This window comes from Diabrotica undecimpunctata, chromosome 7, assembly GCF_040954645.1.
Source record: "Diabrotica undecimpunctata isolate CICGRU chromosome 7, icDiaUnde3, whole genome shotgun sequence".
Taxonomy (NCBI): Eukaryota; Metazoa; Arthropoda; class Insecta; order Coleoptera; family Chrysomelidae; genus Diabrotica; species Diabrotica undecimpunctata.
In genome coordinates this window covers 52,451,892-52,479,153 of record NC_092809.1, presented here as the reverse complement: position 1 = coordinate 52,479,153, position 27,262 = coordinate 52,451,892, and the positions used below count along the sequence as shown (strand labels likewise).

At 36.0% G+C, this 27,262-nt stretch overlaps 1 protein-coding gene across 1 annotated transcript in view; it reads left to right on the top strand.

Moving 5' to 3' along the window:
- The window catches only part of LOC140446740 (uncharacterized), a 36,316-nt gene that overhangs the window by 893 nt on the left and 8,161 nt on the right, over nt 1–27,262 (top strand). Inside the window, exon 2 of the mRNA XM_072539330.1 lies at nt 22,753–22,849. Coding sequence (XP_072395431.1) covers nt 22,753–22,849 — 97 coding nt within the window. The remainder of the gene's footprint in view (nt 1–22,752; nt 22,850–27,262) is intronic.

Sequence of the window (27,262 nt, the reverse complement as noted above, 5' to 3'; positions counted from 1 at the left end):
TCGCAAATTCCTCGGCAGAATGTAGTAGGATCTGTTTAGCCACATTAAAAGAGGAAGTTACTAAAAAGAAAATACCAGTATTAGTAAGTAAGTAACATATAGAGGATACATAATTTATGTTTTTTAAATAACAAACATATAAAATCGGAATTTGGTGTTTATTCAAAGTAAACTAAATGCACGACCAAATACTTACCATGTCGGGACAGTATTATGAGGTTTTTTCCTGATTTTTCCCTCATTATTTACGATGAAATCACTAACAGGAGATTTTTACTGTCATTATGGCATGTCTTTGTCTTTTTAAAGACGAAATACATGCTATGATTTTTTTCTGACGGATATTCTCAAGTTAAAGTTGATTTTATGTAATCAAATGAACTATCTTACAATTAAAGTCATCCCAGGAACGCAACTCAACAATATTGGCAATATCATTTTAAAGTCATCTTCTTTAAAATGTATAATGTATGTTTAAATTGTCAATATAAATGAGTCAGGTAAAATTAAATTATCAAACGAATTTTTCACCAAGTAACAAAAAAACAAAATTTGTTTAATTGACTAGTGTTTGTATTTTGAGAGCGATTTCCGAAGTGAAAATTGAAACTTCAATAAACGTACTTTAACCTTTAATTGTGGCTTATTCCCATTTAAATAGTAATTACTATTATAATAATATTAAATTATATAAACCGCTATAGTTTTTTTATTTAATAATTTATACATCCAAGGAAACCACAATTTCTTCTTTTTTTCTCAAATTTTTCCTTTTTCAGGGGCGCTGTTTCTTACTCTTCGTCGTCAATCATTTCTGTCCGTCGGGTCGTCTTTACCTAAACCTTTCCCTCTCAAGTCCTCTGCCGCGCAGTCCTTCCATGTTCTACTTAGTTTTCCTTTACCTTTTCTTTTATCAACTTTTAACAGCTCTATCCTTCATTCCACATAGTTTTCATCTTAATGTCTGACATGACCAAACCATTGCAGTCTTTGTTCTTGAATATTTTTTGAGACTGTAGTCAGTCCGGCTCTTTTCCTAATCACGTCATTTCTGATACTTTCCCTTATAGTCTTACCCAACATCCACCGTAACATTTTTATTTCAGCTATCTCTATCTTCTTCTTTTCCTGGATCTTCTTTAAAGGCCAGACTTCACCGCTGTACACCAACGCAGGTCTCACCATATTTTTAAATATCTTCCCTTTCAGCCATTCTCCGATATTTCGATCACAAACTACTCCGCTCGTTCGCTTACAGTTAATCTAACCAGCCTCTTTTCTGTGGGCAACTTTTCAATCTCTTTTCTTGTTTTCCAATATGTACAAGCTAAGGTATTTATATTCTCCTAATCGTCCTAGCTTTTCTCCAAGCAATTCTACGCCCCCAACCATTCATTTTCCTCCCAACCACATATACTTCGTTTTTGACCTGATCACCTTAAGACCTCTCTCTTCAATAGCCCTTCTCCAACACTCCAACTTTTCCTCCGACAGTTCTTTATTCTACTCTACTAACAAAAGGCATTGACCAAAGACTCTCCTCTCTTACTTTCTGTATCAGTACATGTATTATAAGATTTAACAGATAAGGACTCAGTAAAGAGCCTTGGTGTAAACTAATCGTGACTGGAAAACTTTTGGTCAATCCAACAGCAGTCCTTATTTTGGTGTACGCTCCCTCATACTTATTCCTCACGAGCCTTACCTACTTCTCAGGAACCCATTCCTCTCTCATACATCTTCATAGCTCTTGTCTAGGAACTGTGTCGTATGCCTTATCAAGATTTATAAATATCAAAGGTAGCTCTCTTTTCTTTTCGCTGTACTATCTTCTCGCTATAATGTTCTCTTTTAACTTTCTAAATGCAAACAAGGCATCCGTTATCTTCCTTCCTGTCATAAACCTAAACTGTTCTTCTTCTATCGAGGTCTCTCTCCGTAACCTTTGCTGTACAGGTCTCTCCCAAATTTTCATTCTGTGCGACATTAACTTTATCCCTCTACAGTTCCAACAGTCCAGAGTATCCCCTTTATCTTTATACAATGATACCATCACACACTCTCTCCATGCGTTGGGCATCCTGTCTGCCTTATATATCGTACTTATTATTTGCCACAAAATATCAAATCCTTCTTCTAGAGCCTTCCAAACCTCCACAAGTATTATATCAGGTCCTACTAGCTTCCCGTTCTTCGTCCTATTTAACGCATCGACAACTTCATCTCTCGCTATCCCTGGTATTACATTCACATTTGTGATCGCATCCTTTGTCACTCCTGTTATTTTTTTCATTTAACAACTTACTAAGGTACTCATACCTTATTTGCTTTATTTTAAAAGTGGTTCTTATCACTCTTCCATTCGCACTGTTAATCTACCGCACGTGATTCAAGTCCTTCGATAATTTATTCCTTGCTTTTGCAATGCTGTATACCCTTTTTATCCCCTCGGTAGTCTCTCTCTATTCATACAGCTGTGCAGACGATCTTTCTTTAGCAGTTTCTACACCTCGTTTTGCTTCCTTCGTTGCCACCTTGTATATATCCTGATCTTCCTCTCTCGTAGACCTGTCATACTTCTTTCTAGCCTCTTTTTTTTCTCTAACCTTCTGTTGCACCTTATCATTTCAGCACTAAGTTTCTTTGTCTCTAGAAGTCCCTTTACCGGACATTTTTTCAGCTATTTCTCTCCCACTCACATAACAACTTTTTTTGTTGGCTTCCCACTAGCCATTTACCGTATCTTTTTCCTCAAGCTCCTCCAGCACTCTCTTTTTAAAGACTATTGCCATATCCCTATCCTTTAACCTCCACCACTTTATTTACTGGTTTCCTACTTGCTTTTTTTTTCCTCACCTTTATCTCCGTATCCGCTATCACCGGTCGATCTTGACTAGTTACATGCTCACCTTTTATCGCTTTACAATTCGTTACCTCTTTTCGCTGACGTCTTCTACACAACACAAAATCTATCTGACTTTCACTTCCTTCGCTACTATAGGTAACATACTAGTCTTCGGTCTTCATAAAGAACGTATTAATGATAGCCAAATCCCGTGCCACTACAAAGTTAATTGGTGACATGGGATTTGGCAAGAAACCACAATTAAGTATAATAAAAATTGCATATGTTACTTCATTTTAAGGTTGATCTTCACCCTCGATTAATTTGTTTCTGATCCTAGAGATGGCTCTACTGCGGCATACTACTGTGGTAATTTTTTTAACTTAATCGTAGATTTCTACGTGATGACTCTGTAATATTTTCAAACCCTAATATAAATTACAGTTTTCTATCATTATATCCATTGGCTGAGTTGCCAAGTTGTGTAGACAGTAATTTTATCAAATACCTAGTAGACCAAATAAGCAAAGATATCTTTAACAACATCTTTATGTATAATATTTTACTGCTCCGCTGTGTCAATCGGAATATTAAAGTTACGCATTTGCAAGAACATAATCCACACATATCATTGAAACATGACACATATTTATTATGTAAACATTTTTATCGACAAAGAGGTACTTAGCGGCGCTATCTGTGAATATCGTATTACCATTAAATTTATACATGCAATCATATATTAGATTTTCGTTGATAGTTAAAAATTCAATTATCTGGTATTATTAAATATTTTAGTGGGATTTATATGAAAAATGGCCAATCGTCAAAAATGTTATTTAAAACATGTGAACATGTCTTTCTTTTGGTCTGTTTATTACTGGTTTCAGGTTTCTTATCTTCCTTATTAGTGCGTCTTTTTTTCTTCTTTGTATGTGTCCAAACCATCTCAGTCTGTGTGGATTAATAAATTTCACTATGTCTTCCCCTTCGGTTATATTTCTATTTCTTATTTCATGCTTCATTAGTCTTCTATATTCTCCTTGTTCGAGCTTTATTGGGCTGTTTATTCTTATCATTTTGCTTTTAATAATTCTTACTTTTTCTTTATATTTTACTTTTTATTTATATTTTTATTTTCTTTATATCTATTTTCGTAAGACATATTACTTTCGCTACGTATGCTATCATTGGTCTAATTGCTGCTCTATATATTTTTGTCTTTGTTTTTTGCTGTTTTTTATCTTTAAGTAGTGAATGATATTTCCAAAACACGATGTTCTTCTCTCACCTTGTGTGCGTGGTAGTGTCATGCGTTGGATGTACGATTTGGGGTAGTTGATGCCTATTTAGTTATCACGGTTCTATTTGGTCTAATTAGTTCTTCAGTTTCCGTATTCGACCATTTTATAAAGTCAAATGAGTATGTGAAAAGTGGTATTGCGTATGTGTTTATTGCTTTTACTATGTGCTTGGAATTAAGTTTGCTTTTGAGTATTAGTATCCCAGATTTAGTCATACGGCTCACACTCCATCTAAGGGGAAAATTCACTCATTCCAGATACCTACGGTATCAAAAGAATTGAGCTCTGGTGGGACTCTTTCCGTGTTATCGAGCCCTAGGTGACTTGGTATGTTGGAGTATCTCCCAAAAATTTTCGTACACATCTGGACGTTGAGAGTACTACAGCTTTCTGCATAGTCTTGTAAAGATGTTCATTCAGACCTAGCTTTTTTATGTTTTCTAGGAGTTTCTTTGAAATTACTCCAGTAGTAGAGAGAATAATAGGTATTGTCTGGGTACTTGCCATTCTCCACTGTCTTTGTATTTGAATTTCCCGATCCCTGTAATTGGCGATTTTTTCGTTCTGTTTAACACGAAGATTATTGTTGTTGGGTATCGCCACATCAATTAATGTTGTTTGTCTCTTTAGTTTATTAACTAGTATGAGATCTGGTCTATTATGTGCCACTGTTTGTTCTGTGAGCACAGTGAGGTCCCAGTATAGCTTGTAGTTGTCATTGTCAAGTATACTCTCAGGAACGTATTGATAATATGGAAGATGGTTTGTTTGAAGAAGTCCCAGTTTGATAGCTATCTCTTGATGAATGATCTTTCTTACTGAGTCGTGCCGTTCCTTATATTCAGTTGCAGCAAATGCCTGACAGCCCCGGTAAGATGTTGGATGGTTTCCTGAGCTTAACATCCATATCGGCATTTGTCATTCTGGACCTGAGGGTCTTTGACGATATATTTCAGGTAATTTTTGGTTTGTATAACCTGATCCTGAATGGCCAGTAGTGAATCTTCTGTTTCAGGGAACATCTTTCCTGACGTCAGCAAATAGTTCGACGCTATATTGTCGACATGGTCTTGACTGACCTCATTGGGATGTCGCCCGTGCAGAGGTTCACCCATCAAACAGAGAAAGAAATAGGTATGAACCCTGTGACTGTAAGAGAGATGATAGTGAAGATGACTGGAAGTACGGAGGGATGGAATAGTGTTCACAATTACATCCGAGCAGTCATTAAAAAGAAAGAAGAAGAAGAGAAACACCAACCGAGCCAACTACAGAGATAAGATCTAATTACTATTTTAATGGAAATAAGCCACAATTGAAGGTTAAAATAAGTTTATTGACGTTTGAATCTTTGATCTTTGATCTTGCACTAATAACTTGTTTATACTCCAACAATTAATAGAAAAAAGAATAGTAGTTGGTACCAAAGTACATCTAGCCTTCATCGACCTAGAAAAGACGTATGATACAGTTCCAAGACTTAAATTGTGGCAACAACTCGACATTAGTCCATACCTTTTAGGAATAATTACAGAAGTATACAGGGAGAACACTACTTACCTAAAAATCGGAAATAGACTATCAGAGCCAATAAAAGTATCTAAAGGACTAAAACAAGGATGCATAATGTCACACTCACTGTTTAATTTATATATTGAGGCAGCCCTCCATAATTGGAAAAACCACTGCCTGGGAATGGGAATCCCCATAGGAAATGACGTACTGTTCTCCCTGAACTTTGCGGATGACCAAGTCGTCCTAGCTCAAGATTTTTATGATCTAGAATTTATGATAAAGCGTCTATACAGAGAATATGTAAAATGTGGGTTACAAGTCAGCATGAAGAAAACAGAATATTTAGTTATCAATTCAGATGCAAGGGTTGATCGACGAGGACGTGAAAATCAAACAAGTGGAAAAATTTAAATATTTAAGTGCACTTATTGCTAAGAACGGCTTGGGACAAACTGAAATTAAACACCGAATTACTCAAAGACGTAAAATTGTAGGATGTCTGAACTCCTTATGGTGGGATCGCAACATTTCAAAAAGGAACAAAAAAAGAATAGGGCAAACCATGGTTGAATCAGTTCTTTGTTATGGCTCTGAAGTATGGACAATTGTCAATGCAGACCTGAAGAGAAGATTGTTAGCAGTTGAAATGGATTATTTGAGAAGAAGTGCTAGAACATCAAGCCAGGAAAGGAAGACCAACGATACAGAAACGGTCATTGACAGAATAGACAAAAAGAGGTTTAAAATGGTTTGGACACCTATTGAGAATGCCTGACGAACGTTGGCCCCAAAAACTTCACAAATGGATGTCCCCCTGGAAGAAGAAAAAGAGGTAGAACTTGACGCTCATGGAATGAAGGAATTAGAAGAGCGATGGAATCGAAAGGTTTGGAGGAGGAGCATGCCTTAAACCGGCAGGATTGGCCGAGAAGAACGGGAATACGGCGATAGCCGTCTCCAAAATGTATTGTATTTACAAGTTGGCTTATTCCCATTAAAATAGTAATTACTTTAAAAGCCACAAGAAAATAGTTTCAGAACAATAGATAAGATTTAGATAAGAGAAGTGAGTGTTCCAAAAATGTCTTCACCCCACTTTCGGAGTACGGTACGTGCGACAGTCAAATGCACACAAGTAAGAGAGGGTGGTTTTAGTTGGTAGGCAGGATAATAGATACCTGAATCTTTGGCACTGCTATCTTTAGTACTTTAAATTAAACTCTTTCGTACTTTAAATTAAACAAAAACCCAAATTTTAGGGACTCAAAATGGAGGTAGCATAAAAAAATTTCAAACCCCCCCCCCCTCAGACAAATTCTGTGTACCATACTGGTTATGCAAGAAACACTATTTTTATAAATACTAAAATATTTAACTAAAAACGCCTAAATAGGTTTTTAAAACTAAATAGGTTTTTTATAGATATATTACTTATAGAGTGTAAATTTTATGATATCCTACTTTCAAAATAAAAGTTGCAGTATCTACTATTCTGTAACTCTGTAAGTTTCAGCATGACCGGTTCAAAGTTCAAACCGATAAAATTCCTATTAAATTTTGTTGTTATCTGCCAAAGTGTTGTACAAAGTAATCGATATGGCAACCCTGTTAGTGTGACGTTTTGCTTGAAGCGTTTCGAAGCCGAACGTAATGCTATCTATCGATGATAAATACTACCATTGCTTCAGATGGAGCCATCTCCCTACATTACAATTTGAAGGCGGCAGTTCAAGACATAATTCTTGTTTAACGAGATTTTTCATATGTTTAGGAAAAAATATTTAACTTTTTGTTGCACATATTTTCCACTTTTACAGTTTTATATATGTTGTTATTAAAAATTTTTTCGGTTTCTTACCGGTAACTTTATTATAAGCCGAAACATATTATTTTTTCCTATTGGAACAAAACTGTAAATTCAAAAATTTTCAAAAAATTCATAAGTATTTCTTATAATCATATCTTGATGCTGTAAAAAAATTAACAAAATCCTATGTTTGGTTTTCCCGCTTTATACTTGGAAAAAAGTAGTTTTTTTGAGTTTTTTCAAAAACGAAAACATGAAGTTTGTTTAAAAGTTGTCAAAATACTTCTAGACATCACATATACCTTCTCAAATTTTTTCAAATTTTTTGAATTTGGGGTTTGTCTTTTGGGGGGTGCAGATCAACCTTAACATTTCGATTCCCTAACCGTAAATTATTCTCAAAAAAATTTTGAAATTACATTGTGATAAATTAGTTTAATCCATAAACGTTATTTTTAACTAGCGGTTAAAAAATCTAGACAATTGTCATTTAAGTCAAAGAACACCGTAAATACAAGATATAAACAACTAATCTACAGCCAAAATATTTCAGTTAAAGACCAGGACATCGAGCCAGTTGACTCCTATTAATATTTAAGTCATGAAATCAGAATAAGTCAGGACAACAATAAAAAATTGAGCTAAAGAGAAGAATTCACCTAGCTTGGGCTACATTTGAAGACACAAAGTATATTTTTATGTCAAAAATTACTATGTGTCTCAAAAGAAGAGTATTAAATCAGTGCATTCTGCTAATAATAACTCATGCTGCAAAAACTCTAACACTCACAAGAACAACAGGTGTGCAAATAAACTATAAGTTGGTAAAAGAGCTATCTAAAGATTAGTTTTAGGGATTTCTCTACGGGATAGAATACCTAATGTTACTATACGCAAAAGATCAATGTAGTAAAATAAATATAAGGAATATCTAAGTGCCACGTAGTGTGGTTTCCGTAACGAGTTTGGAACAAGAGAGGCATTGCTGGCGATTAGCGCACTTGCTTAAATATGTGATATATCAGTAGATATGTAGTGTTGTTTCATTGAATACCAAAAGGCATTTAAACGTGTTTTTCTTATTGATGTGCCTATCCGTTACGAATGTTGGCGATCATCATGGCAATCTTTGTCTTATCTACAGCAGCGACTTAAGGGGTTGTCACTCCCGAAGGTACTTTTTAAAAAGGCCCTTTTAAAGGTACAACTGACAGAGTAACAGCACTTTATTTAATATAATTACAACTGACTTTAAAATGAAAATTTACAGTATTTATATGAAATTAATTGATGACAACTTGTCTGCAATATGTGTCGAAACTGCTGATCGGCTGGACTATTGAACTGCAATACTGCTGACAATCGGGGTTAATGTATCGTAATTTCTCCATCCCCTGGGGAAGTTTTGTGAGGGATGAACAAAACTCTGTGAACTGTTTCTGAGGACTCTGGGCTTTGGTCAGGGATGTCTTCTGCTGTGGTTGGATTCTGCTCATCTTTTTCTTTTTTCAGTTTGCGTAGCTTGAGAAAACCAAAAATTAAAAGGATTGCTACCAGTATATATATCGGTGGTGTCCATATGTAGCTGTGGTCCATTTGTGTTGGAAGGATGGATTGGAACCTTTCTTCTTCCTGTGATAACTTGTGTAGTTCGTCTAAAGGAATTCTGTCCAATTTTAGGGGTTTGACTATTGGGTGGTTCTTCAGAATACTGGTGGTCTTGACTTTTGGTAATGTTAGTGGTTCTTCTTTAATTGTTGTTTTGGAATTTATGTAAACTTCATTATTGGTTCGTAGTTCACATCCTGGCGGTAACTCAATTAGATAGGTCCCTTCGAGTACTTCTATTTCAATGGTGGTGCAATGGGTAGATACTTTCGTAGCCTTTGGAAAAACGGCAATGTAGTGTGCATCGGATACTTTTTGAATGATCGTTGTAGTGACAGTGACGGGAACACTTTGGCATTGGGCAGCATCATTGATTAACTGGAGAATTTGGATGATGCAGTCATTAGTCTGGTCATTCTCTTGTGGAAATTTCTCAGGACAGATGAATGATTTGGATTCGCTTCTTTTGCATGGTACATCCATATATTGAAAAAGGTCTGAGTTGTGGACTAGGTATGGACCAGGTGGAATGATTATTGTGTGATTATTAGTTGGAAGGGAGTATAAATGGAAGTATGTGAACGACTTGGAATGAAGAATAGGAAAATGTAAAATAAAAACAAGGGTGTGATTCGTGTAGTAACCATCAATGTCTATGATTTCATAGTATTTGGTTAAGTCTTCTTCCTGAATATAGGGAATCTGTGATGCAGGGTGGTGTTCAAGCATCTTTTGCACGGTCCATTTTATTTCTTCAGGTTTAATGAGATCGTTGTGTAAAGTTTTGATTCTTGCAAATGTAATTGCTGTTTGTAGATCATCCAGTATTTGTATAATTGTTTGTAAATTTAGATTTATCTGGTCAAGGATATTTCGAACTTGCATATAATCATTAAAATCGAAAACGAATTGGTTCATCTCTAAGCTAATTTTGCTTGTCTCTTCAGCTATGATTTCTTGGTTGTGTGTAAGTAATGAAATTGTTTGGTTAAAATTTGTCATTATTCTTTTATTGAGACTGAGTTGGCTATTGATGTTAGTAATAATGTTCTGTTGGTTATTTTCAAGTGATTTAATGGCAGCGTTGTATCTTTCAGCATCTTCTTGATCTAGATTACCAGAAATAGATTTTATTACACTTCCCAATCCGTTTATAAGTCCTCTTTTGCTTCTGGATTTTGGATATATTGTGTCTAGTTTCTCTTTTGCTGTTTGGAGGAGGTACTGTACAGTTTTATCAAAGTTTTGTAGGCTGTCAAAATATGGTTGACTAAGTCCATTTTCTATTGCTCTGTTGGTGGTGATATACTGAGATTCTATGGATTCAATCTCTTCTGCGATGGGTTCTAGATGGAAATAGTGGATGAAGTCATGAGTGCTGGTCTGTATCCTCGCTTGTCCAAGTTTAACTGGGAGGATTCCTGGATTGTCCTTCAGGTTTTGAATTTGAACTTGTTGGGCTGCTACTAAGGTACATCTGTAAAGCAGTTTTAGCATTAGTCTTTGGCTGGTGTTTGATGTTCTTTTTGTGTATTGACGTATCTTGAGTGTCTATTGTTACGGGATTATTATTTTTCACAATGCGGGAAGAAAATCTCGGAAGAAGTTTATTTCTTTTTACTGTTTTTCTAGTGTAAACTTTTGTGCTGGGTTTATAAGTTATTGGTGTTTGTCTTTTTTGATTTATTTTTTCAATATTTTTCCGTTTGGTTTCTTGTAGCTTTTTGTTTATTTCACTGTAGATTTCTTTTGTCTTTAATCTGTGGCTCTGTGTATAGTTATTTATTAGAGTTCTGTTAATATCGATGTCAAATGGATCCTGGGGATCGATATGGCCATTTAGAATTTCGATTGGCTTTTGTTTAGTTGATGAATGAATGGAATTGTTGTATCCTAAAATAGCATACAACATATGTTCTTTAATACCCAAAGTCTTCCTTTTTTCTCTAAGTATTCTTAGGTGTTCCAAAATTGTAGAGTGAAAACGTTCTATCATTCCGTTCGATTGTGGATTATCTGGTGTTGTGTAGTGAATCGAAATTTTGTGTGTATCGACAAATTCCTGAACAAGGCCGTTTTTGAATTCGGTTCCACTATCTGCGATTATCATGTGTGGGAGTCCATGGTGGGTTATAAATAGCATGAAGGCATTAAGGACATTTATTGCGTTGGATCCTTCTATGGGATATGCTTGGCCATATTTCGAGAATGCATCAATTATTGTAAGGAATTTTTGTCCGTTAGCTTGGAATGTGTCCATATGAATGATTTCTAACGGTTTTGTTGGAGTTGGTGTTACCATAAATTTCGGCTTAATTGGGTTTCTGTCATACTTGTTAGCTTGGCACGTATCACAAAGGTTGATAACTTCTTCGATGTCTTTCTTTAGCGTAGGCCAGTAGTAGCGTTTTCTTATTTGAGCTTCGGTTTCGTTAATTCCTCTGTGGTTAGTCTTCCCTTGATGGTAGTTCTCTATAATTTCTTTCTGTCTCTCTGTGCTGTTTATATCTTCTAGGAGGCTGTTGCATTTGACAAGATCGAATGCGGAATTTTTAAAAGTTTCTCGTAGAATATTGCATAGGGATTTGTAGAGTTCATCATTTTCGAACAGAATGGCGTACTTCTTTTTCGGATCTATATAGTTCTTGAAAAACTGGAAAATGTCGTTGTGAAGATCATTTTTTCCCAATTGGACATACATTCTCTTCTTTGTTACAAAACACTGCTCTATGATTGGTTTCGCCGGGCTATAGTTTACTATCTTGAGAATTATTTGATTATTGTAACAATTTAGTGGTTTCTCGCTAATTGGAATTCCCATTATTGGATTTTCTGCCGTGGAATGTTTGGTTACATCTGTATCGTTATCTTCTTGTAAGTATTGGGAGTTTGATGGCTGAGCTTTAGATTTTTGCTGTTTGCTGTCTTCATGTAGGATTTCGTCTATTATCTTTATTTCTTCGGGAGTTAACGTTGCAGTTTGATTTTTTTGGATGATTTTATCTAAGTCACCTAAAGGGGTTGACGGATTCAAAGTTTTTTGAGACTCTTCGGCTGGGTCGGTTAGAAATTCTTCCAGATCGGATAAGGAACTGGGGTGATTAATCATGGAGATATCATCGTCATCTTTTGAGAGGAGTTTCATTATTTCTTCGATATTCTCGTCTACACTGTTTAATTCTTTCGTGTGAATTTCGACACGGGATAAAGCATCTGCATTGGTGTTGGATTTGCCTTTTTTATATATTACTTCGTAATCAAATTCCTCCAGCTTTAATCTCCATCTGACAAGCTTTGAGTTTGGATCTTTAAGTGAAAATAGCCATTGTAGAGGTCGATGGTCAGATAAAATTTTGAACTTTCGTCCGAAAAGGTATGGGCGGAAGTATTTAGTAGCCCACACAATTGCTAACATCTCCTTTTCAATAGTCGAATATTTCAGTTCTGTTTCATTTAAAGTTCTGGATGCATAGGCGATAGGTTTATCATTTCCTATTGGACCTTGTGATAGTATGGCTCCTATAGCGAAGTTGCTTGCATCAGTCGTGAGGTTAAAGGGTTTAGTGAAGTCTGGATATTGCAGAAGTGGTTCATTAATCAATAAGCTTTTACAGGTTTTGATACAGTTTAAGAATTCTTCGGTGTGTTCAATTTTTGCATCCTTTTTAAGACATATGGTAAGTGGTTTTGTAATTTTGGCAAAGTCCTTTATGAATTTTCTATAGTAACCAAGTAATCCTAAAAATCCTCGAATTTCTTTTGTTGTTTTTGGTACAGGATAGTCTATGATGGCTTTAATCTTAGTCGGGTTTGGTTTAATTCCCTCGCAGGTTACGACGTGACCTAGAAAATCGACTTCTTTCTTAAGGAATTCACATTTGTCAACTTGTATCTTAAATCTTGTTTCTCTTAATCTTTCAAAAATTTTCTTAAGATTTACCATATGTTCTTGAAGAGAGGTTGAAAATACAATAATGTCGTCCATGTAGACCAGACATATTTCTCCTATTAGTCCTTTTAGTACGTTCTCCATTACTCTCTGGAATGTTGAGGGTGCATTTTTGAGTCCGAACGGCATTCTCATGTATTCATAGTGGCCATTTTCAACGTTAAATGCAGTCTTCTGGATATCTTCTTCGGCCATTTCAATTTGATGGAATCCGCTGGCTAGATCTAGGGTTGAGAAGTATTGGCAGCGTCCTAGTTTGTCCAGAATGTCTGTTATATTTGGAATTGGATATCGGTCATCGATGGTTTTCTCGTTCACCTTCCGGTAGTCGACAACTATTCTCCATTTAATTTTTCCTGAGGCATCTGGTTTCTTTGGAACGACCCAGATTGGAGATGACCAGGGTGATTGACTCGGTCTGATAATTCCTTGATCAAGCATCGAAGTGATCTGCTTACGTACTTCTTCTTTATGGATGTGTGGATACCGATATGACTTGGTATAAACTGGAACTTCGTCTTTGGTTCGTATATGGTGCTTTATTTGGTTAGTAAATGTTAAAGGATCGTCTGGATGATGAAATATCTCTGCAAACTTCCTGCACAGTCGTCTTAGGTGAGATTCTTCTTCGGTATTAAGATGATCGGTTCTAAGGAGAGGATCGACATCTTTTAGATTACTGTCCTCGGTAGGTATGATATCTGACGTATATATATGATATTCCTCGAGATTTATGGGTTGACTTTTGATGGGATCAGTTAATGCTACTTGGATGTATTCATCGGTGTTATTGACTAGCTCGGTCCAGGCGAGTTGATTACAGGCAATGGTGAGAGTTTCTTTTAGGATGGCACCTTCGACTTCTTGTCTTGGGATGACGATTGTACCTGATGTTTCCTTTACTGGTAAGCGGACTTGGGTAATTGATTGGGGCTCTAGCTGGACTGTATAGAATTGGGCTTTGTTTGTGACGTAGTAATTAATAGGAAGAATAGAATGCTCTGTGGTAAGAGTAGCTTGGGTAAAATCGAGATTTGCTTTTAGAAGTTTAAGATTATCGAGGCCGATAAGACCGTCAAATGTCTTGTGAAATTTGAAAAGATAAAATTTTAGGTTAATATCGGAGTTAAATTCGGGAAAAATTGGGATTTCTACACAATAATCCTGTGAATGATTTTGAAAAATTGATGTAACGATAAATGGTTCATATTTAATATTATTCTTGTAGAATTTATTGGCTATATCAGGATTAAGGAAAGATTTAGTGGCTCCTGTATCAATAAGAAGTTTAAGAGGGGGATTTTGAATTTTAATGTAAGGAAGCTCTCTTTTGTCGGCATAGGAATGCAATTCTACTACGTTTCTTCTTTTTCGTCTTGAAACGTTTGAAAATTTACATCTTCCTCATATTCTTGGCTTTCTTGCTCATAATAAGTGTAATCTGGGTATGTGTCATTGTCTATACCTTCATCGTAATTATTTTCCTCTTGTTCGATATTAAAGAGTTCTTCTACGGTGAATCGGGGGCTGGCAGTTTGTTGAAAGCGGAAGTTTCTTTGAGATTGGGGTCTATTAAAGCCGGTTTGGCGTGTAGATACGCTCATAGGTGTTGGCTTATATGATTGAGATGGAACTGGTTTATGAAAATTGGGTTGATTAGCCCTAGAATTTTGTGCATATGGAGTGAGTTGATGATTTTGTTGGAATCTAGGGGGTTGAAATGTCCCTCTTGGACTATTATTGAATGATTGTTGTTGCACAGGAATTTGATTTGGTCTAAAGAATGGCTGTGGCCATTGGGGCTTAGGCACCTCAGGCTGCCATCGTGTAGGAACAGGTGTATGAGTTAAATTGGATCTCTGTGTTTGTGAAGTCGCAGATGGTTTATTAGAAGATGACAAGGAATAATTATGAGTTTTTTGGAGATATCTAATGTTATTTTCTTCCTGAATATATTGGATAGCAAGAGCGAGATTGGGTGGTCTCATGGATCGAATCGTTGATCCTAGGGGTTCTCTTAGGCCTGCCAAAAATGTGGTTAGAGCTTGTTGTTGGAAAAATTCTTTTTTACTTCTTTTAACTTCCTCGTTTTCCGTGTGTAATTCAATATGATTTGAAATGGTATTTAAAAGACTCATAACTTTTTCATGAAATTGATGGGGGTTTTCGTTTGGAGCTTGCCGAAGGTTAACTAAATCTCTAGTTAATGAGTTTTCGTTTCGTTGGTCTGCAAAATTTTGGACAAGAATTGATTTTATTGACGGCCAGTCTTTACAGCCGTATACAGAAATAATTTCTCTGGCTCTTCCTTTAATTTTGTTCATAATTCCCCGGGTAAGCATATGATTTTGAAAATTTTCGGGATTTGTATGATCCCAGAAATGGTTTAGAAGCATGGAAATAACATCAATAAAATTGTGGAGTTCATTTGGATTGCCGTCGTACTCTGGTACGATAGAAAGGTCTTTATTAACATCAAAAATGGGTGCCATATTAGAATTATTTGAAATGGATGCTGGTGTAATAATTATAGAAGGTATTTCAAACAAATTTGTGGTTTTAAAAATATGATTATTATCAACTAAATGTAAATTTGGTTTAATATTTTCACTAGATTCTATATTAGATTCAAAAATTGTTGAAAGAGAATCGCTTATTCTAAAGGATGATACTTGTGAATTGATATTAGAATTAGAAATAAGATGAAATTTGCTTACAGTAATAGGATGATGCTTGGATGCATTCCTTTTAGGTACAAGTTTCTTTTCTTCTTTAAGTTTCTTTTCAGCTTTCTTCATAAATATGTTTCTGTGCCAATTTGCCTGGAATCCGTGGGTTAAATAGCTGCAGTTTTCCCTGGATTTGGATTCGGTAGCGGGTAAACGTTTGAGAACGACGAGGATCTTCTGGAGACTCTCCCACTAATCTACTGAATGCGCCACTTAAGGGTTGTCACTCCCGAAGGTACTTTTTAAAAAGGCCCTTTTAAAGGTACAACTGACAGAGTAACAGCACTTTATTTAATATAATTACAACTGACTTTAAAATGAAAATTTACAGTATTTATATGAAATTAATTGATGACAACTTGTCTGCAATATGTGTCGAAACTGCTGATCGGCTGGACTATTGAACTGCAATACTGCTGACAATCGGGGTTAATGTATCGTAATTAGCGCGAAAAATCTGCACAGATGTAGTATCAAACCAGATTTTAAGGTTCTTTAACCAAGATGTTCTTCTTCTTCCTGGACCTCGTTTTCCAAATATTTTTACTTGCAGGATGTCTTCATAAACGTGTTAAGCACTTATAGCACATTATATTAATCGAAACCCTAAGAGACATTGGTTTGGATAGCAGAGACGTTTGCATAATTGCAAATTTGTATTGGAATAACTGTATTCACTGACACACAATACCATAATTGCTAACAGAAGTAGAGGTCGACCTCTGACGATATGGCTCGATGACATAAAAAGAGTTACTACAAATTGGCGCAATTGCACAAGATAGCGCAATATCGGACTGAGTGGAAAAGCATGCGAGAGGCTTATATTCATCAGCGAATGTTGCTGGCTAGATTAGTTTAGTAAGCTCTAGCTAGATGGTAAAATGAAGGACACAAGAACGAGGCCATGTAAAAGATTGAATAGGGAAGTGAGAGCTGAACGGCACAGGACTGCCCAAAGAAGTAGATGTTATAGAAAATTAAAGCTAAATTTAAGCTGTAGTACTATTTGAAGAAAAATAAGTTATATCTTTTATCATACAATCCTTTTTTTATATATATTCAAGTAATTAAATGCTCTAATAATCACGCAAAGCTTATTATATATTTCTAGCTTCTTTAGTGGATGCCCATGGTTTTTTTATGATTTTGGTGGCTTTGGTATTGTTTTTAAACACTTAAATTATTCAAGTGTTAGTCATGATGCCACGTATATTAAAATATATACAGAGTGAGTCTTATGTATGGAACGCCTTAATTATCTCGGAAACAGCTTGCACAATTTTTTTACACCCGTACACACTATTTTGGTGTGTACGAGTCTTATGATGCAGCCATCAATATAATAATACTAAGAAGGGAACATATAATAATTTTTCATAAAAGGGAAGGGATAATTTTTCAAGTAGCTGATAAACGACGGAACTGACGTCACAGTATCAGCTACAACGTTCGACGTAAATTTGACAGGTGATTAACGTGAACATAGTAACCCCCGATATTTTAATCATAAACAGGTAAAATTATGTGTTAGTAAATAATTTAATGTAAGATGAAATGGGTTAACTGTGGTTTCGGGTAACTGTGTAACAAAAACTCAGTTAACAACTACCAAAACTCTGACCGTCATGTTTTGATCTAAGTAAATTGCATAGTAGTTGAGTTAAATTTGAAAAACTTGATTCAGTACAGAAGCAGTGCCAATTTTGAATAAATGCTTCTGAAAGTAAACTTCAGGCGCCATCTAGCCCTGAGTAACTGGAGTATGAGAAGAATATACTAGTTTGTTAATTAAGAAGGAGTCCACAGTTACCCAGACATGACACATGATCGGTGCAACTGTGGACGGCGATATCGGGGGAACTGTGGTTCCAAAAGTTTCTAGGTTAGTTTGTTTATAACTTATTCTTTGGGTGCAAAAATGCCAAGAGAATATACATTAAAAAGACTATAAATCGTGGTGGCGGAAGTTGGTATTCAATAGAAGCATTAGAACTGGCTATAAGAGATGTGAAATCGGAAAAATCTTCACTAGAAAATGCTGCAATGGAACATGGCGTACCAAACTTGACACTCGAATTGAAAGTGAATGGGTAGAAAGGTAAGGTAGACCAGCGGCAGGATATGTACAAGGTAATAACAAAATTAGGTACCTACTAGATTTTACTTTTTAAAACCATGAAAATCTACTACAGGTGTGACGGGAGGTGGTAGAACTTTCCTTTATGAAGAAGATGAAGACATTTTGGCTTCTTGGATAAAAATTATGAGTAAGTGGGGGTTTGGACTATCTCGCAAACAAATACTCAACACTGTACAGGTATATGTTTAGCAAAATAAACTGCAAACGCCCTTTAGAGAGGGAAAGCCTGGTGAAGATCGGTTTCTGAATTTTTTAAAATGCAACCGACTTTCTATTAAGAAACCTCAGATAATTGAAGCATTACGTGTAAGACAACAAAGTGACCCATTTGTTGTTAACGATTTCTTTGATCAACTGGAAACTATTATGAATAATTTACAACTTCAACAATACCCTGCTAGGATATGGAATTCAGATGAAACCGCTTTTAATTATGACCCCAGTCGTACTAAGGTTGTAACTGGAATCGGAGAAATAGCACAAATTCAAACTGCAGGCTCAGGATGGAAAACAACAACAGTTTTGGCATGTGCTGATGTCAATGGATCCATATTGCCACCTATGATCCTCCACAAGGGCAAAAGGTTATGGAACAATGTGTTTGGTACAAATGAATATCCAGAGATATCTTACTACGTATCCTAAAATGGTTGGATAACTGAACAAGTATTTTTTCTATGGTTCAAAAATGTTTTTTTTTAATTGCGTTGAAAGGCCTGCTCTTTTGATTTACGATGGTCATTTATTGCACATTTCACCCAAACTGATTGCGTTATCCATGGAAGAATATGTGACTATTCTTAAATTACCGCCACATACTTCTGCAATATTGCAGCCTTTGGATGTGTCTGTCTTCTTCAAGGAGCTCAAGTATTCATGAGATGCTTTGTTAACAGATTGGCGGCGCAAAAATTTAGGAAAACAGCTAACAAAGTGCAAATTTTTGAACCTTTTGGGAAAAGCTTGGCGCAGTATTCGAGAACCTGTTGTGTTGAATGGCTTTATTTGTATTTTTACTCTAAATGAGATTCCAATAACAAAGAAAAGTTTGGTCCCGAAAAGTTAAAACGATATTATGAAGAGAAAAACATTCCTGACACTATCACTGCATTGCATCAACTTCCATTGCATCCTAGGAGAACATTCTACTAGCAATAGTGAAACCTTTTCCGAAGCTACATCAAAGGAACAGGAAATAGATATTGCTGAGGTGATCACAACTAACACCTATTTAGAACACCTACAGTTACAAAAACTAAGACAAAAGCTTCGAAGAATACATTCAAGAAACAATCAAAATCAATTAGTGACGATGAAAACTCCGAAGAAGTCTTGTATGCAGAGAGTGATAACTCATAAATATAAAGCTCCAAATGACAGTATGAAAGAATGTGCCGAATCTTAAGTTCAAGAACCCACTCATGATAATTATAATACCAGGAAAATACATCCTGGTACGAATAAACAAACAAGCTGTTACTCATTTGATTGGACTAATATGTAAAATTAATGCAGTGAAAAGAGTCGTGATAATCAAAAATGTTTGAAACGATGTTTGGGAAATGCCTTTAAATTTCGTGAGGAAAACGTGCCTCTTTTATTTGCTTATGATAAGATATTAGGAATACTGAACGACCCAAAATCAGAAGATGAAAACGTCATTACGTTTTGTGAGGATTTAAGGAGATTCAAAAATATTGCCTAGCTGGTTGTTGTTTCATGGTTATTAAAAAAAAACGTTTCTGAATTTTTAATGTTGCTTTTATTTTAAACCACAGATACACCTTTCATTATAATAACTACAAAGTGAAGTTTACCAAGCTGACCACAGTCTCCCGTCAGGGTCCACAGTTACCCTAAATTACATGTTAAAGCAGAATGTCAGTACTATTCTCTCTTAATTCATTTTTCATCTTCTATGGAAGAGAACATATTAACAGATTCTTCTTCTTTATGAACCATGTCCTTTCAGATAGTTGGTTATCATCATAGCTATCTTAATTTTATTCGGTGCCACCCTAAATAGCATGCTTGTATCAACACCATACCAATCTCGCTAGTTCTTCAACCATGAAGTTCTTCTTCGTTTTGGACTGCGTTTGCCTGCTAATTAATAGATTACTAATACATATCTACAAACAAAAAGAAAGTTGTTTGAAACCCAACTAGCTTCATAAGTAACTTCAAAATAAAACTTTTTATTTTCCGTCCACCGATTCACCTTATTCATTTTGGCAAATCAATAAATTTGTTAAATTTTGCATCCAGTCACATTAGTGATGTATGATGTGCACTTACTTACCTGTAAAATATGTGAATATTATACGTTTTTATGTTATAAAATACTTCTCTGTAAAAAAGTACCATTTTTTTCGTCTTTATAGAGGGGGGAATCTTTAAAAGACATCTCAGTCCAGGACGCCGCTTGACTGACCTTAGTGCAGGACTCGTTCTTCGTACTCCCGGCGATAGTTTCTGAGGTACTTTAAAATGGCCTCTCGTCGCCGAGTCTACGCCGAACGCCTACCTGCTAAACCAGACCCTTCTCTGTCACTCAGCGATCTGGAAGCGGAATGGCCGCTGTAAGGCCGGCATCACTTTCGAAGCACTACCTTCATGCATTCATTCTCCATTTATCCAAACTCCAGTCATCTGAAAAGAGGCTCCCTGTCGCGTTCCAAATAGCGTGTAAAAGACCCTCATCGCTCCTAGTATGGCATCATTTTCAGACGGGCATTTCCTCCTTCCCCACAGTCTGACTCACGCATTCTAACTCATACATTCTGACCCACTTTTCTAGCTTCAAATTCCAGCATCTTTCACTCATACCTTTGCCGTTGGTCTAGCTGTCTTTCTTCCTCTTCTTTTTTCTTGATCACTGCACGGATATAGTTGTGTGTGTTAGTCAAACCTGATTTATTTTCAATCATTTTCTCAATCATTTCTATTACTCTAACAAAATTCACACCTGTCTCTCTCTCCATTCTTTTCCTTTCTACTATCTTCTTCTGCAATCTAACATCGTATATGTCACATTGTCCGAGTGTCCACAGTATAGAGGTATTCATCTGTCAGCCTTTCCGAACCTAGAGAGATAGGCCCTAAAATACCCGTGTCCTGTGAGCACGTGTTGTTCCATTCTATTTGCCATCTTTCAATTGACCTTTTGCTTTTATGTCTTCTCTCGGCCACAGTAAGGTTTTGGTCTCTTCTCTCATAGAGCTATTTTCTTTCCATCGCCAAAACATGCAACGGAACACATCCAGTGATGGTCCAAAAGGCTGCCGCAGACACAGTCCTGTAGGCGTATTCTACTCGCAACAGACTTGTTCTGTTCACTTGTGTCTAGATTAGATCTGGTTAGGCAGTTATCTCTACCGCCTCGCTCCAGACTGGTGCCGCGTAAAGGAAGATCGACTGTATAACACCATGTAAGGCCCTTCTCCTTTCTGATTTGGGTCCCCCAATGTTGGGTATCACCAACGCAGTCGAACTATTCGCAACCTTCCGGAGCACCACCCGCACGTGCTTCCCCATTTTTCATTCTGATGCAATGTCACTCCTAGGTACTTTACTTACTTCTTGTGTGTTACACATGCTTCCGCCCATTGTAATTCAACACTTTGCTTGTTTCTTTTCATTTCGGTTTTCTCTGCCGCAAGTTTCAGTCCGAGCTGCGTCATCTATTTCTTTACGACGCGAACTGCGTTCCGAACCCGGTATTTGAGATCTGGCCCATGCCAGGCCACTACCAGTACAGCGACGTCATCCGCGAATGCGAAGGGGGTTGTACCCTCTCTGTATTCACAGTGCATAACCCCGTCATATTTCAGATTCCATAGCGTCGGCCCAAGAGAGATCCCTGGGGTACTCCCGCCGTCACATCGACGATCGTGCCCTTTTCCACCATAATCCTTTTCTCGGACAGATACTCCGCCAGCATATTTATTAGGTAACTAGAACATTCTCTCTCCTCGTTTGCCTTCATTACCTCGTTCGACTGCTGCCTATTGAATGCATTCTTAACATCAAACAACAGCAGGGCCACACAGCGATGTTCATCCCATCTGTTGCGTTATGCTTCGAGTACACTTATGATTGCATCAATCGTGCTTTTCCCTTTACAAAAACCAAATTGCCTCCGAGATAAACCACCTGACCTGTTAATCATGCCGTCTATGCGTATTTGCAGCTTCCTTTCATACAGCTTACTGATGCATGGAAGAAGACAGATGGGCCGATACTTTTACCTAGCCTTGGGGAGCAGTATTAACCTCAATGTCCTCCAATAAAAAAGTACTTGCTAAATTTAATATGCAACTAAACAAAAATATACCGATTAAATCCAAGGAACCAGCGAGCTAACCGGTCAGTGGGTTTTTATTTCATTCTTTGAATTCGAAATAATTTAATAAACAACAACAATTCTTATTTATTAAAACTTCAAAGTTATTATTGTAACATCTAAATGTATTGTTTTACTTAGGGTGAAGATAATGTAAATGTAGCAACCACTCCGAAATTAATTTAATTGAGGTATAGAGAAAAGTACATAAAAAAAGGTATTTGGAAATTACTTCTAAAGGCAAAAAATAAGCAGGGATCACTATTTGAAATAAAAAAAGTTCATTAGATTTCCAGAAAAACAGAAGAACTGACAGCAATGTGACTTTTACCATAACATCGGCTTTATCAAAAGACCGTTACACACCAAAATCTATAAAAGCCGAACAAGTTGTTTCTGAGATAATTGAAGGGTACCGTACTTAAAACTCACTCTGTATATACATTATAAGCAAGCTGCTTATTTTATACTATGCTTATTTTATGTCCGTGATTTTATTATTTTCAGACACAAGTTAGTTTACAACCATATAATTAATGGAACATATGTTAAACTTCGTATTCCGGAATACAACTTCTTTGACCAAACGATCAACTGTATTCAAGTAAGTATAAATATACTGATTTACTTTTTTATCTTGGTATGGTATAAGGGCGTATAATTCTACATTCTTCTTCTTCCTATACCGTTCCCATTAACGGAGGTTGGCGACCACATTTCCAAAAGTTTCTCTGTCTTTTGCAACGTAAGGATAATTCGTCTACAGTCATGTTTGTCCAGTCTCGAATATTTCGCAGCCATGACTTCCTCTTTCTACCTATTTTATTTTTGCCAACGAATCTACAATGCATGATGACTTGCAAAAGACTATATTTATTATTCCTTAGTATGTGTCCAAGGTATGCAGTCTTGCGTACTTTTATTGTTCTTAACAATGTTTTGTCTCGACCAATCCTTCTCAGTACTTCCTCATTGGTAACTCTGGCAGTCCATGAAATCCTCAACATTCTCCGGTATATTCAAAGTTAAAAGGCTTCAAGCATCTTAACTATTTGCGCTCTTAACGTCTATGTTTCTACCCCGTACAATAGTTGGGATCAGACTTAACATTCAACAAACCTCAGTCTCAGCGCAGGATTCAGATTTTTGTCACAGAACACTTACTTGAATTTTAAGAACGCTGCCTTGCTATTTCTATTCGTGCCCTGATTTCTTGGTCTGGATCTAATTCTGTGTTGATGTAAGTTCCCAGATATTTATATTTTGACACTCTCTCTATTTGCTGTCCACCAAGGGTTAGTTGTTCGTTATTTATTGGACTCCTTGATACCATCATAACTGTGTTGATGTCAAGTCCCATTTGAATGCATTTAAAATAATTCTACATAAAAATTCATATTTTAATAAGGTATATTTAACTTCTATGAGTATTCAGTTATTTTATAAACCTGTATTTTAACAATTCCTATAAGTCTTTCAGTGTGTTCGCCAAAAGTACAATATCATCTGCGTAACTAATATTATTTAAACAGGATGTTTCACAACAAGCTTATACTATCTACTGATTGGAAACCCAAAACCTACATGATATTTATAAAAATTGGTTTATGCGGATTAAAAGTTATCACTTATCACAATTTAAAAAAAAATATTTTGACAGACATGCCACGTCCGGTTATACCGGAAGTGAACAGCAATTTTGTTATTTTAAAAACACATTTTTAGATTTTGCGTTAAATTTTAGACAAAATTTGTGAAAAGTGGTATAGTTCAAAACTTCATATTTTTGAGTTATTCCTCTTTTTTTATTATTCATTCATTAAACCTCGTATCATAAATGTTGTGTGTTTTCGTGTCTGTCAATTATCATTTGATAATTAAGTCGAAAATAGATGTGACAAAAACTGGTAAAATAAATCCAAATTACTTTTAAATTTTTATAGTCCGGGCGCTTGGTTAGAAATAATGAAGAGCATCTAGGGACTGCTATGATTATTGGTTCTCGCGAAAATGATCCAACAAAATGTGAGTCCGCAAACACCTAACGAGGTACTGTTAATACAACAAAATAGTACCCTCTTTCAGGAAAATTATGCAAGGTCCCAGAATGAACAGATGCTGTACACGGCATGGAAACAGACGGAAATGGAGAAGATTTGCGCTACGGATAGAGTAAATCAGCTCCAACTCCAGTTAGATAACTTACAAAAATTAAATGAAAGCTTGCAATTAAAATTTGCAGATCTGGAGAAAAACTTCAAACGTCCAAAGAGAAAGAACCTAAGAATGAGGAATTTCATACTGACGAGGAGGAATTAGCTGAGGAGACAGAGTGGATACGTGTCAAAAACTTTAAAAAACGTAAAATGGATACATCATTGACCCCACCCCAAAAAGAGTCATATGTCCAACAAAGAGAAGAAAAAACTAGAAAAACACAAATCCCACCTCCGTTAATTGTGGAGAGTATAGCCGAATTTAGCCAATTACATGAATTAGTTAGACTACATACTGCTAAATTCCAGATAAAAGTACTTGGAGACAAGAGCGCTAAAATTAATGTCGATAGTGAAGAAGACTTGAGAAAATTACCGAAAAAGTTCAGAGAAGTAAATTATCCATGGCATACGTATAAAAATAAGCAAAGCCGACACATTAAAGTTATGATCAATAAGTTACATCATTCAGCCAGTAAAGATTTGATCATGAAAGATTTAAGTAATAAAGGATTCAAGATAATAGATGTCATATCGAAATTTAAATACAAAACAAAGCAACCACTAAATATTTTTATGTTGGTATTCAGAAATGACGAAAATATCAATATAATCTATGAGATCTCAGATATTATGAGCGTAAAAGTACAAATACTTCCGCTAAGAAAATAAAAATTGGTATCTCAATGTAAGAGATGTCAGGCATATGAACACACACAAGGTTACTGTGCGGAAGAACCTAGATGTGTCCGCTGCACAGGAAAACACCTAACAGCCAAATGTGAGAAACCCAAGGACGCAAAACCTAAATGTGTCCACTGTGGAGAAGGGCATCCGGCTGACTATAGAGAATGTATCGTGGCAAAGGATATACAAAAAATAAAAGATAAATATAACAAGCAACAAACCTTACCCAGACAACCACAAAGAATGCATCCAAAACCTGTAGAAAATCCAAAACAATAAGAAAACCGAAAAAGAACTTGTAGCATGGTAGCAGCTGGTAAAAGTAACGAAGAAAACTATAGTAGTCAAAAAGATCTAAAAATAGAACAAACACTACAGAAAATATTAGAGAGATTAACTAACCCGGACGAGCGTATAACCAGAATAGAATATAGCACCAAACGAGCTATACCTAAAAGACTTGGTAATGGTGGGTAGTTTACGAATAGTAGAATGGAATGCAAATGGCATATTGAAACATCAGCAAGAACTACAAGCGGTACTAGATATAGAAAAAATAGACATATGCCTCATTTCTGAAACCCATTTTACGAATGAGTCATATATTAGATTTAGGGGTTATAAAACTTATCATACTACTATCCCTAATAATGCAGCCAAAGGAGGTAGTGCAGTAATAATCAAAGAAAATATTACACTATCAGGAAATGGGATACAGAACTAAAGAATTTCAGGCCACATCAGTAAAAATTAATTGTAAAAACTATGAAGTAATCGTCACAACGGTTTACAGTCCGCCAAGATATGCCATCAAGAAAAATCAATATGTAGATTTCTTGACCAGTCAAGGACATAGATTTATCCTTGAAAGAAACTTCAATGCAAAACATACGCATTGGGGGTCACGACTGACTACCACCAAAGGGAAGAATTTTTAGAAGCAATGAAATATATAAAATGCGACGTAATATGAACGGGAAAGCCAACATACTGGCCTACTGACACAAATAAAATACCAGACCTTATCGACTTCTTTGTAGTCAGAAATATTTCAACAAATTACATAGAGCTAGAAGAGGCATTGTATGTGAACTCAGACTATTCTCCAATTATTCTCACACTCAGTGACACTGTTATCAAAAAAGAAAGCCCCCCTAGACTTGTTAACAAAAATACTGACTGAAAAAGTTTCCAGATAGACCTTGAAGAGAAGATTAACCTCTCAGTTCCATTAAGAACCGTTGATCAACTAGAGGCAGAAGTAGAATTACTTAACAAAAATGTACAACAAGCTGCTTGGAACAACAGTACGACCAGTGTCGAAAGAACAAAAGGAGATAACTACCCGAAAGAAATCAGAGAAATGATAACCGAAAAAAGAAAACTGAGACGTAAGTGGCATCTGTCTAGAGTACCAGTTGATAAAACTAGATTAAATAATGCCACACAAAAATTAAAAAAAGAAACTCAAAAAATTAAAAACGAATCGATTAGCATCTACCTAACTGAACTATCAAATGATAGCGCCACTGATTATTCATTGTGGAAGGCTACCAACCGATTAAAAAGGCCAATCTTACAGAATCCATCAATTAGAAATACTAATATTAGCTGGGCAAGAAGCAATATACAAAAGGCCAACATATTTGCTGACCACCTAGAAAATACGTTTCAACCTAATGAAGAACAAGAAATAATTAACTGGGAGCTCCCTAATCAAATGGAGATGAAATGGAGATTAGCCCAATGAAATGGAGATTAGCCCTGTAACTCCAAAAGAAGTATATTTGGAAATAAAAGAAAATATAAATCCAAAGAAAGCTCCTGGATTTGATCTAATTACTGGGGAAGGGTTAAAGCAACTTCCAAGGAAAGCTATAATAAAATTAACACATCTTAAAAACGCTTCCTTTAGGCTGAGGTACGTACCAAAGTTATGGAAGGTGGCAGAAATTATAATGACACGAAAACCAGGAAAACCTCCACAAGAAGCTTTTTCATATAGGCCTGTTTCACTGTTACCTGTCATGTCTAAAGTATACGAAAAATTACTCTTGAAGAGACTAAAACCGATTATAGAGGAAAAAAATCTAATTTCTAATCATCAGTTTGGA